The sequence below is a fragment of the Aphelocoma coerulescens genome, chromosome 1 (genome assembly GCF_041296385.1).
Source record: "Aphelocoma coerulescens isolate FSJ_1873_10779 chromosome 1, UR_Acoe_1.0, whole genome shotgun sequence".
In the NCBI taxonomy this organism is placed as follows: domain Eukaryota; kingdom Metazoa; phylum Chordata; class Aves; order Passeriformes; family Corvidae; genus Aphelocoma; species Aphelocoma coerulescens.
Genome location: NC_091013.1, coordinates 16,781,067 through 16,794,355, shown reverse-complemented (window position 1 = coordinate 16,794,355; position 13,289 = coordinate 16,781,067). Strand labels below are relative to the sequence as shown.

General features: G+C 41.0%; 1 protein-coding gene across 4 annotated transcripts in view; it reads left to right on the top strand.

Moving 5' to 3' along the window:
* The window catches only part of REPS2 (RALBP1 associated Eps domain containing 2), a 95,471-nt gene that overhangs the window by 70,054 nt on the left and 12,128 nt on the right, over window positions 1-13,289 (top strand). For all 4 annotated transcript variants that reach the window (XM_069002919.1, XM_069002912.1, XM_069002926.1 and 1 more), the window contains exon 14: window positions 3,330-3,394. In XM_069002919.1, the coding sequence (XP_068859020.1) occupies window positions 3,330-3,394 (65 nt within the window). The remainder of the gene's footprint in view (window positions 1-3,329; window positions 3,395-13,289) is intronic.

Sequence of the window (13,289 nt, the reverse complement as noted above, 5' to 3'; positions counted from 1 at the left end):
CCATCCAGAAGCTCAGTGTATTATGGCAGTTTTTTCTTCAGTACTGAAAACCAAGAGCATAAGCGACTGTCATTGGGTAAGAGAAGTACAGTACCTTGCTCTTACATTGCACTAAAGGATCCCATGCACCCAGACTTGCTCATCCTAGTTTTGGGAATCTCCACTGCTGCTGTGCCTAGTGACTTAAAGACCTACTTCCATAGGTTTGTGTGGGCTGTTACAACTTTTATTTTTCCTCTTCCTCTTCCTACATCAAATAAGTAAAAGAGCTATCTGAGTGGTTCCTAGGATTGTTATTTTTCACTACCACAAGTAATGATTAAGTGCTGAGTGTTGTTGTCTGCTAGGGAGGCTGGAGGCAGAGTGGTCAGATAAGACGGCATGACCAGTTCTCAGAGTGTACAATTGCAGCCTGGTGTTTGTTTTAAAATATTAATCTACCCTCAGATTGGAATTGTTTTTTTATCTAGTGTGGTGTCATGTTAGTACTATCAGACCTTTGTGGTTGCCAAAATAGGGCAGAAAAATGGTCTTGGAAGGTTTCCATGTGGATAATCCGTCTTAAAGTGTAAACATGCTAAGTAAAGAGCCATGATTTTTGAACTGAAAACCCTATCTTTGTGGGAGTAACTAGTGCATGAAAGGGCTGTCATTTACTGGAATACACGTGATATGGATACTTAAATCTATTTTACTGGTACCTGTATGGGCTTTCTACACTGCTCTCTGTGGGATTTGCCTTCCATGATGGGGCTTTAAGCAATCTGGTCTAGGGGAAGATGTCCCTGCTCGTGACAGGGGGGGTTGGACTGCGCTGGTCTTTAAGGTCCCTTCCAGCCCAAACGGTTCTGTGATTCTATGGCTCAGCCTGGTTTGAGTGCAGCAAGTTGCTCAATAGCAAGAGGACCTGTGCAAGGCCCATCCAGCTCCCTGGGCTTCTGCACAGGGTGTGAAGACTTCTTTTCAAAGATCAGGGACATCAACTTATCCAAGCTCTGAGCCGTGCACCTGGAAGCATGACATTTGTCTGTTTGCTGCTCGGCCCCAGGGTACTTGCTTTTATTTTGGAAACAGACCTTCCCCTGTGTTTTGCTCTGTGGACTAAGTAGTGCTGCCATCTCTAACAGCAAGAGCCGAACTGTGCAGGGCACTCCCAGGAAGGAGAGTATTCTGGAATGGTAAGAGTCACCTGCCAATGCACATGAAAACCTACAGGTATCTGTTCATGTTGTCCTCTTTTAGGGTAGGGACACTAGAGAAGGCTGAAGCCTGGGGGGTTTTTTATAAGTTGTTGTGAGTCCTCCGAAGTCAGCTAACTTTTGCTAGTAATTGTGCTCACATAAGCAGGATTTCCTTCTAACAACAGGCCGAAGATCTTCTGCAACAGCAGGAATTCTATGAATATTTCATTAGTAGCTTTAGTTAGAATTTTTAGGATTAAAAAGAGGAAACTGGGTCAAATGCACATGTTGTAAGCATCTAACTTTAATGCTAGATTCATATATGTTGTATTTTGAAAGCTGCATTTTGTGGTGGCTTTTTTTTGTGTGGTGGTGTGTTTTTTTTCATTTGACTATTTTATGGAACAATTACTTTTCCCTTTGGAATTTTGTGGGCCAAATCCCAGAAGACTCATGGAGTTTCACAGTGTGTCCAACGACTTCAGGAGATACTTTTCCAGTATGTGGTGTCTGAGTTGTTGTTTTCAAATATTGTCACAAGCTGTATCTGCCAAAGCCACTGCCAGTGCCCAGATAAATGAAGTAATAACCTGAAGCTTAGATTAAAGGAAAGGAAGGTTTCTTCCTTTGTAAAGATCAGTTGCATGCGAGAGATGGAGAATGTATTTACTACATCGTGCTGTTATTGCAATGGTTTTACAGACAGAACTAATGAAATGCAAGAGAAAGGATCCTGATGACTGTTTTTTCAAATCTCTCCAACACCTGTAGATGTGTTAGTGGCTTCCTTGCATAACTTCAGTTCTGTTTTAGTTGTTCTAGCTCTCTCTTTGGTATTGTGTGCAATATTAGGCTTCATTTTACAAGAGATGATGAAACAGACGATGGAAAGACCCCACCAGTGTATTACAAGTCTCTTTGGATCTGTAAATAGTCAATTTGACTGTTCTCAATGTTTTCACACACAGTTTTACTCTCATGCCATAATTATCTGTAATGGTTAGTATCTTTTTGCTTCATATTTTCAGCCATGTAGACATTTTTAGATTTGGTGTATAAAATATATAAATGGCTAAGCTATAACAAGGCTCTTAATGGTCTTTGTGGTCTTTTTAAAATATGCATGGAAATAAAAAGTTGTATAAAAGTATAAATGTAATTGATTGCTTAGCATTATTGTGGTAAAGGGCATTTCTTAGTTTAATACTGTTGGGGGTTTTTTGTTACACAAAAATACACCAGTGCAAGATGGACTGTCTGGTGTCTTTGCCAGAGCAAGTGCTGAGCATTTAGTGCAATAGGAGCTTAGGAAGGGTAACCCAGTTAGTCCTGGTTGATGTCTCTGTGCCAGCCTAGTCCTCTCTGTCTCCTCTCAGTTGCCTTTGGAAGCTATCATGTATCCTATAGTTTTGTCCCAAATGGGTTTTAGGTATTTTAAGAAAACTGAGAATTACAGCATTGGACCTACATGATTATTACCCTCCCTTTTGCTGGCTCAAACTCAAAGCTGACATTATATAGTCTTATAAAGGCTTGAACTAACTGTTAGGGTTTGTCTTTCTCCTCCCTCTGAAATACCTCCACTGAGTAATAGCATGCAAATACAAAATATAAAACCAAAGAAATGCGTTTCTTTTTGGTTCATTTAGGCTTTTGTGCTTTAATTCCATGACAGATGTTTCCTTTTTAAGGCTATACTCCATCACAGAATGTGTTTTACCCAGAGTGACTGCTAGTGTCTACATTGGGAGCTAAGGTGTCACTTTTAAGAAGGGCAGTATTTTTAATGACAAAGAGCAAAGTCCAAAGAACAAGTGGACCCTGTTTCTGGGTTTCTTTAACTGGAATTGGATTGCTTTACCTACAGGTTTTTTGGCTGACTGGCTTCTTTCTCTGCTTTTTATCATAACATTGTGGGGTTTACAGCAATTAGGTCACTACTCATTCACTACTCATGAAGTTATTTCAAACCAGCTTTTGCTCAGTAAAGATCAGGTTTGGGTTTTGTTATTAAATGTTGAATACTGCCTCTTCACTAGGAGGAATTTCCACTTATCCTGGGAATTAATTCTGGGTTTATTTGGAATTACAGTGGATTTGTTTGGTTGGGGTTTTTTATCATCATCTTCTTCTTTTCCCACTGTTCAGCTGTGAGGTCTGGCTGGCTGCCCCCGCCACCACCTGCACTGCCCCCTCGACCGTCTGTATCTCAGGTATGGACAAAGCTTTAGTTCTTTGCTGTGTGTTATTTGTTTATTTATGTTACCATCACAGTGGTTAGCACAAGTTGGCTCGGACACAGCAGCTGTTCTTGCTTCCAAGTTCAAAAAATCGGCAGTTTGCAGTTCCATGTCCTCCTTCATTGGTCTGTCTGGCCAGCGTGTTGCAGTGTCAAATTACAGACTAATTAAACCTCTTTGCAGTGGAGCTGACATGCATCCACTAGACCTAACTGTAAATTAAAGGCTAGCAAAGCTAGTCTATTAAAAAGGGTTTCATGCCTGAAGGCATGGGCTTGATGCCTGCTATTGCTGTTTGCTTCTTGGGCTTCAAATGCACTGAGGGCATCTGCTAAGGGAGCCACGGCACAGAAGAGTGCATTGCACCCATTTTAAACCCATTGCACCCATGGGTTTAAAAAAAAATATTGCTGAAAGGAAAACTGCTCTGTCAGTTATGTTTTAAAGTTTCAGACCATTAGTGGTGTGCTTTTATTTTGCATTTTGGGTAAGTTTTTGGGTTTTGTTTTTTAGAGCATCACACAACTGCAGCACAGCACAAATTGACAAAATCATGCATATCTGCATCCAGATAATTGTTCATGTTTCAGGAAATGATGGAGGATCATAATCTTTTTCTTTCTGTGTTGTTGGCTGTGTTAAGTCTTAGGCAGCAATATGCTTCATATATTACTCCTTTAGATGAAGTGTATAATAGGAAACAAATCCACAGGGGTGCTGACAGCCCTTACATACAAAAAGCTGGTGATATACCTTCCTTGGGCCAGAATGGTCACCACTTGAGCTTTGGATCTACCCTTAAGAGTGTGCTGTTGAACACCTCTTACTGCACAGTGCTTATGATAGAAATGTTTAGAGGCTTAGCTACCCCCAGCTCCACCAGCAGCTTGTTGTGCTCTTCCTCCCCCCAGCCCTTGTTAGCACTGAGTGCAGTTTCTGCCTTGAGGACTGTAAAACACTGGTTTGAGCTGGCATGTTTCCCCAGTCAGGATGGCATTAACCATGCTGCTAACAGCACACACCCCTTAGTGCATCCATCACATTCCTGCTTTTTCTAACACTCCCCAGAGAGCAGCGTTTCCCTCTGGCTTCCCCAGATGCCACAGCACAGCTCCCTACCTCCCAATCCCAGATGCCACAGCACAGCTCCCTACCTCCCAATCCCAGATGCCACAGCACAGCTCCCTACCTCCCAATCCCAGATCCCACAGCACAGCTCCCTACTTCCCAGCCGTGTGCCTGCAGCAGTTGCTGCTGCAACCCACGCCAGCCCTCCTGCTGCTGCTCCAGCTTCCCACAGTGCAAGCCCTTTTGCTGCCATTGGGAAAAGCACTAACTGCAACAAATCCTGCTCTCAGAGAACAAAACCATTGGTTTCAAGCAAGGTTCTGTTAATTGTCCATTCTCTTGTCCTGTCATCAAGTTGTATCTCCTTAGCAGGGGAGTCACAACTTGATTTGTTTATGCATGTCCAGCAGCTTCCTAACCAAATACTGAACCAAGTGCTCACCCTACACTGGGACATGCAGAATACAGGGCATTTCTAAAATGATAAACACAAGAAGATTCTCATGTGAAATTTTTGATCCAGTCCTTTCAATTACAAAGGTCTGGTTTCTAAAAGCAAAAAAAAAAAAAAAAAGTGGTTTGTATGTCTGCTCAGTAATGAATATGCAGCTGATGCTTTGCTAACATGCATCACTTACATTTACTTAATTTATTTCTGATGATATTTAAAGATATTGAATCAAATGTTAAAATACTATTGTTATCATGTCTCTCAAAACTGTATATAAAACCAGTTCTTAAAAACATAATAAAAGTTCATGCTCATCACACTGTTTATTTTTTATCCAAGCATGCCTTTCTGTGATAAAGGTAACAGACAGTAGGGAAGTATGTGTGATGGGGTCATAATTCAGCTGAGCTGACCTTTGCAAATAGCATGTAAGCAATAGTGAGCATATGGATTATGGTAGTCCAGTGGGGCCCTTGATTTAAAGAGCACAGAGAAGCTGGAAGAAGGGATCTGCTTTCAAAGCTGAGACAGGATCAAGAACTGAAGAAAAGCCATGAGGCTGAAATTGCATATTCAGCTTTTTCTTGTTTCAAGATTTACCAAACTCGTCTTAAATTTCTGTTTTAACTTATTTTTCGACAGTGTTATTGAAAATCATTCTTTGGTTCATTTTGCTGTATGCCTGCAGTGAAGCACTGTTAATGACAAATGTAGCTTGGAAGTGAAGCAAACCCTGCATATTTCAGGTGGCTGTGCACCTTATAAGTATTCTCATGATATGCTTATTTTGGCTCAGCTTTGGAAATCAGTTGATGGAAGAGAAGGAAATAATTTCTTTCTGAGGACTATGGTTTTCTGTGGATGACTGAGGAGCAGCTTGAATCAGCTTGCTCTTTAGAATGAGATTAAAGGGCTCATGGGATGTAAAGACCAAAGTGCATAAAAGAGCAGTACCAAGGGGTAGGTGTTACATTTCAGTGGAGCAGAAGTCCTCCTAGGAGCTTAATCAATAGGAGTATTGAAATGGCGCCTTGACTTTGGTCCTGTGTTGCAGTGCTTTTTAGTAGAATGTAGTTCAGCCTTTTGGAAAATGTTATTTTTCCTGTCAGAATCTCCAAGGTAATCAACCTGGGTGGTTACTGAATCACTGGTTATTCAGAGCATGCCAAACATCTCTACTCATATCGCAGACTTCCTAAATTATGTCCACGTCCAACTCTGCTTCCGTAGTCCAGGCAGTTGAATTTCAAGGGACAGGGACTGTATCACTGGCTGAGCAATGCACAAGGTGATAGAGCTGATACTGTTGTGGCCTTGACTTCAGAGCTCAGGGGATGCACAGGCTTACTGTGGCAGGCTCAAGTCTGGGAATGCTGTAAGGACCTGGCCAGTTTATGACAAATAGCAGCAGAGCTGGCTTCTCTGCTCAGCTTGCTGCTGCCAGCCCATGCTGTTCCACACCTCTGCTGGGCAGACACCTTTGCAGATGGTGGCTGCATCTCCTTTTACTTCTATAACAGCTTTTGGAGTTGGTGGATTTAGCTCTTTTTTCTTGATGGCCTCTAAAAGGCTATGGTAGCTCCTTCTCAGGATGTCTCCATTGCCAAAGTCAGCATTTTATTGACTTTGTATCAGTCCATAAGCTGTACTTGAGATTTCCTCAGAGCTTTCACCAGACACTTTTCTGATGCAGTGATGCTTTTATCTGAGGTCCCTATGGTGACTGTTAGTAAACTTAATAAATAAAGATGGATGAAATGTCAGTTTAAATTGTGTGGATACACCATTATCTTCAATTTGTGATCTTTTAACCCAAATTCCGGCCCATACCTCTCTGCACTGCAAGCCATTTTGAATTTATATTTACAGTAAGACATTGTGAATTGCAGTATGAAATCTTTTATTAGATTCATCAATTCATATTGCTTTCCTCTTAAAAAAATAAGTAATTCAAGTTTTGCCTAAATTCCATAATGAGTGCTTTGAAAGATTATGTATGGAAAAACTCATACATAGATGAGAGGGTTTTTTCTGGATATGTTATTTCGAAGTGTTTTCCTTTTGTGCATAAGCCTGTGTGTAACTTCACTGACACCTTCTGTGATCTCTAGTAGCACATTTCACATCTAGCAAGTCTGCAGTAGCTTCTTGGATTTAAGGATAATTTTATCCGTATCAGTTTCCCAACTTCTTTGACCATAAATATTTAATATACTACAAGCTGTTGTAGACTTAGGGTACTAGCAGTGCCTTACCTCTGCTTATTTCCTATGGCATGCTGTAGTATATAGAACAGATAACCTGTAGCTTTTGGAAATACCTACTGTGGTTTTTTTCTGGGCTTTTAGAGAATGGGATTCAGTGGCTTGGGTAGGTCTTCCTCATCCTGTGTTCCTAACTTGATAGTAAACTTAAGTCATCAAGGAGGAATGGCATTAAGGTGGCCCCAAAACTTCTGCGTGGATCCAAGGCTGTACAGAGAAAATTTGTGTAACATGGAGGTGCAAGAATCACAGCAGGAAGGCAATAGCTATGCAGCTGATTTGCAGTGACACAGATTTCAGACAGAAAATAACTTTGGGTACTCATGAATAACGTTCCACTGGAGCCAAACATGTATGCACATCTTGTATAAGCCCCTGTTGTTATTTTTTTAATGGAAAACAAAATAATACTTTATTACTGTTGGCTTTTAAGCCTACAGAAGTCATTTACCACAGCTGCTTTCTCTGGGAGATTTAGTAACATTTATGGTAATAGGAATTATGGATGAACACTGAAGAACAAATATAACTTTAGGATTTTATCCAACATCAGCTAATTATCTGCAACATTGCCCAATTATATTAACATTCCTTTATTTAAATTACTGCATTTCAGTACCTTCCTGTCCAGTAGTGAAGATGTATCTTCAATCCCTGTATAAGGCAATTTGAAAACAGTGGGACTGGAAGAAAACTCTGTGTATCTTGGCTGAAAAAACTGATGTTCCTAATCTCTTTTCCCAGAGTCACAATTTTAAGCCTGTTGGTTTTGTAAATTCACACTGGTTTGTGCTGCACTTTTCTTTCTGGAAACCTTGGGATGGGCTTTTCCCACTGATTCCATGCTGGCAGTTTTGGCAGGCACTGAAAAAATTATGAGTGAAGGCAAATCATTCAAGTGAAGTAGAGTAGGTAGAGAGCTGTTAACATTATCAAACTGAAGTACCCTGAGTCCAGTGCAACTCTGAAGATTAAAATCTTGCTGGGCTATATGAGCTCAGAATTTGGCTGTCAGTTTAGTAACCATTGTTACCATTAGATGTTACTGATTTGGTGAAATGCTGAAAATGAAGCACTCTGAGGGATGATGGGTGGGTCACCCTGCCCAGTTACAGCACCTGGTGGTGTTGGAAAGCAAAGATGTTATTCTTTTTAGAGTATTGAATGTTCTGCTCTCCAAATGTTACTTGATACTTCATAACTCCTTGAAGCTTTTTGGCCATTCATCATGCAGAATTGCAAGTGAAAACTGGGACCCAGCTCAAGAAGTTGTCTCTACTAACATGCCTCCATGTCCTGCCAAATCCATGGAGAGCCACGAATGTGGGGTATGCTCAGGCTGCGTTTGTAACCATCAATTACACGCGCCCATGCTGAGGCCAAGGGGTGGGGAAGGACACCCATGTGTCCTGCTGAGACCTCTGGGCCTCCAGAGCAGGATGGCCATGTGCAGGCTCCGTGCTGGGAGGTGGTCCAGGCATCCCCCCACACCAGCATCTTTGGCTAAAGCAGAGATACGTGGAGGATGAGGTTGAGCTTGCTTACAAGGTTGTTTGGAGAAAATACTCAGACATTCCTTTATTCTGTAAAATTACATGAGGAATTTCAAGTGCTGGCAGGATACCTGGAATTTTACAGGAAAGAAGTTTTCTGTTACATAAATAAAAATTACCCCCCTTTTACCTCCCCCTCCAGAAAGTGAAGATTTTGCTTTTGGCACCATGCAATTTTATACATGATGGTACTCTATCAAAGAACTATTTTACATTAAATGAAAGGAACACTTTTTTAGCTTGCATTTACAACTACTGTGCAAGGAAGGGTTGAGGGTTTTTTGATCATCTCTACAGTTTTGGCTGCAGAATACCTTATGTTGTATAAGCCGTGCAATAGGTACTGAAGAAGCTTGTAACAGTAATGAAACTGAAAGTCTTCTATAACATGAAAGATTTTGCCATCTGCCACTTTAATATAATACAAATGGATTATCTTCCTCTCATGAAAACTATATATTAAATCTAAGACACCCAGACAAAATAAATTACAGTTTAAGAAGTGGTGGAAAGTAGCACAGTTAAAATTGAATTTGAGGAGTAGTTGATGGATGCTGTAAAATCCTTTCTAAAGAGGTTTCTGGAAGAGTGGAAGAAGGCGAGTATCTTAATTAAAATGTGTTGTAACAAATTTTTAATTTGGCTTCACATTTATCATAACAACAAAATAAGAAGCTAAGAGCCCAATGCCTGTATCTCTAGTGGAATGCACATATGCCTTTCTAGCTTACGTTAATCTGGTTTTGTGGAAGTTGAAGTATTAAAACAGATTGTTAATGCTTCCATCTGGGTCCTATTCTTTCCTTGTGAATGAGCTGAACATTGCAGCAATTTGTTTGTATTTACTGCCTTTCTCCTCAACCTTATCACCAGCCCTCAGATAACTCAGGGAAAGAAAAAGCTTATCAAAACTTCAGGGCTGAGAAAGCAGGCAGCACACTAAGACCCTGGCAGCTTGTTGCATTTGCAACCCTGTGGGTTTTTTTCTGTCTTACCATTTTCAGTTTTTGTAATAAGCAATAAAAGGAATTGATGATTCAGTGTGGGATGGAGGAGACTCACAGAAGCTGGAATTGAGATGTCTCGACTTCCCAGAAATTGGCTTTAAGCACAAAAATATGAGTGTTTAGAAAGGAGCAAAATACCTCTTAAATGAACTTATGTAGAGATGATAGCAGATTGCAATGGGCACACGCAGAGCGTTAAGCATATTTAATATCCTACTTTTCCTTACAGATAAGCTGTTCCCAATACTTTTTTTGCAAAGCTAAGCAGTGGCACTATACAGGTAATGATTATGGGCTACTCCAATGAATGCACAGAGATAATTTCATTTCTGTGAGTAGTACCAGTGACTACAATGGGTCTATTTCCATGTGTAAAGTTAGCCTGGAGCATAAGTGTGGGTGAAATTGAATTGTGGGAGTGATTGAATATATGTACTTCACCTCTTGCAAAAAGGCTATCAGGTAACAGAAATATGAAAGTTTGGTGTAGATCTTCCATTCTGGAAGATCAGTTATGGATTGTCTTGAAAAGTGGGTGTGAAATTTACATATAATCCAGCATTGCAAAGCAAAAGAGCTGGAAATGTTAGTGAAGAACCAGTTAAGATATTGTGTTCTCTCACGGTTATGAAAATCTTCCATCCGAGGCTGTCGAAGCACTCAGTGCTCAAGTAAGCGTTACATATTCTTTTACAAAGGTACTGGTAAGTATGGTCACATGGAGCAGTGAGGAGATTATCAATGGCTGGTCAGGGATCATGTGATGAAATAATGAGCATTTGCAACTCCTAATACTCTCCTTAATGATGAGGAATTTTTTGTCCTAATGCTCAGTGTTGGCCACAGGCTGCAGGTTGGGCTCTGTCTGTGGCTATTGCACAGAAACTTTGTGGGCCAGTTTGACCTTCTGCCAGGAAGAATGAGAAGGGTATGGCTATTCCTAGAAAATTTGAGGCTGTGCTGACAAAACAGGAGATACTGTCTGTTAATAATTGGACTGGTTAGACAGTTCTAAACTGGTTCTCTGCAAAGAGAATCTCTTCAGAAGATTTGGAATAGGACACTCATGCTCTTTTCTGGGGTCACTTACCCTGCTTCCCAAAATCAAGATACCATTAGGCCTGGTCTGCAGACCAGATAGGCCAGGCCTATCTCCTGTAACCCTGGGTGTGTTAGCAGCCATACCAGGCAGCACAGCAGCATTCCCAATGTCAGTAGTTTACTCCGTTCTGAGGATGTGAGACACCTCCAGCAAAGCACTTCTACACTACCATAAATAGAGTTTCCTTTGGAAGACCATGCTGCATAATGTATAATTAATAAACCAATGGTGAAGAATTTAAACGCAAATATAATTGTGCCAAGATGTGTGAAAATTTTAAGACATTTCTGTGGTTGGAGGGAGGTAGTTTATTGCCAGGTTTCTGAATGAGTTGCCTGCAGACTATGCTAAGCATGGTATTAAAATGATGAAGAACTAAAGGGAACTCACCTCAGCTGCTCCTGAAGGATCTCCTTTTCCTTGTACTCCACTATAGGACCAGAGGACTGTTGAGCCAGGCTCTCTCTGCCCGATACCAGAAGGCTATAAATTCTGACTTCAACCCCACGTCCAAATCAGTGAAGGGAAGGAAATCTGCAAAGAGCCCCTCTGCCAAAAGAAAAAGCAGGAATTATTTTTCCTTTAAAATCTGTGTGGGGACAAGGTGGGGAGACATCAACTTGCAGATGTGTTCGTAAAGCCTCTCAGAGAGGACTTTGTTGGTTGGCTGCACCAGCAAACCTTTGCATCGATGCATGATGCATATGCCAAGCACTCGGACATGGCCTGTCCCACGTGCCACTAGGTGGCAGCTTAGGGACATGGCAGTCGCTTGGTTTTATTCGTCATGCAGGAGCTGCAACGCCAGAACCAGGGTGGTTTTTTGTAGTTTTATCTTTTTTTTTTTTTTTTTTTTTTTTTGGGGGGGGGGCGGGGGGGCGGGGGGGGGTGCGGGCAGATGTAGCTATTTCTTTATTTTTACCAGCCCCTGCACTGCTGGCTGCTGAATTTTGCCATCCTCGTGTCCTGGCAGCAGGGAGACATGGCCAGCCCAGTGACCCAGCCTCAGCCAGCGGGTACCACAGCCCTGAGCATGGGCTGCAGGCTGTGCCTGACAGACACATCACAACACTCAGCTTGCAAAAAATGTGTCTTGCTCTCACAGATTGTGAAATCTCACCCTTTTTGACATTACCACCACAATTTATATTTGCTTTCACCAGAACACAAGGTTTACCTTTTTTTTCCCTTTTCAGTTCCCTTTGGTTTAAAGCAGTATTCTCCTGCAATGAGACCAATTAAAAAAAAAAGAAAGAAAGAAAGGAAAAAAGGGTGGTTCTGCAAAAGTTTGGGTTCCATTTTTAAAAAAAAAATTTCTTTCTACTCTAGACCCCTTATCTGACAGTGATTTCAATTTTTCTGATTTTTTTGAAACTGACATCATAGAATACCAATCCGTTCAGTTACTTCTACACTGTTTGAACACACTGGTTCTTCAAAAGCTGCATTTTTTTATCTGTACATAAATAACATGGAGTTGTTCAGGGCTTTTTTTCCTCTCCATTCTGTGGAATAAGTTAATATATTTTTGCTTTTGATGCAAAGTTTAGTGTAGGCTCCAAAAAGAGTGTGAGCCCCAGAAACTGCCCGTCTGGCCAGGTTAAGGCAGGTATCTACTGCTCCCTGTCCAGGAAAGGTCATTAAGACCTTTCTCTCCTATATCCTGGCACTGCTCTGTGTTGTGTAGCAAAGCTATGCCATGAGGACTTTATAGTGTGTGTATTACATGTCTCTCTGGAGGGCTGGGTTTACTCTTGCTATCTCTAAATGAATGAATGGGTTGTCAAATTGATGTGGCCCAAACTTACTGTGTGGTTCTGTTCAATATTTGAGTTTTGCTGTCCCCCAGTCATTCAGGAAACCCTCGTGGACTTTGCCAGGCTACTGTTAGCTCTCCTTAGAGTCTTCATTTCTTTCAAATATATAAAAAGTGGTTGTAGAAATCAGGGAGGTTATGGGCTATTCAGCTTGCTGATAAAGAAATGTTCTGTTGCATTCAATGGACTTTTAAAGGTCTTTGATTTTTATAGACACACAAAAAAAAGATTGCTTTTTCCATTTCACTCTATTTGACCAGAAATCTGCATTTACAGAGGAAGCCCTTCAATATACAAAAAGCTTTTCAAAATTCAAATGTTAGCATCCAAAAGTTATGAAAATTAAAAAAAAATAAGATATTGATATTCAATTACTGGAAAGATTACAGTGTGAGGGGTTCTTTGGGGGGTTTTTAGCCATCAGGTAATAGTACAAATGTAGCACACTTAAAAAAGGGTGGGAGAGAAATCTTGTCAGTTTTTCCTCCCTCCTTAGGAATTTCACATGCATTTTAAAAAAATTGATTTCAAGACTTCCTCCTCTGTGCACATGTTTGATACGGTATGGTTGGAGGAGAGCAGTACCACAGAACCACATTTCCCCTG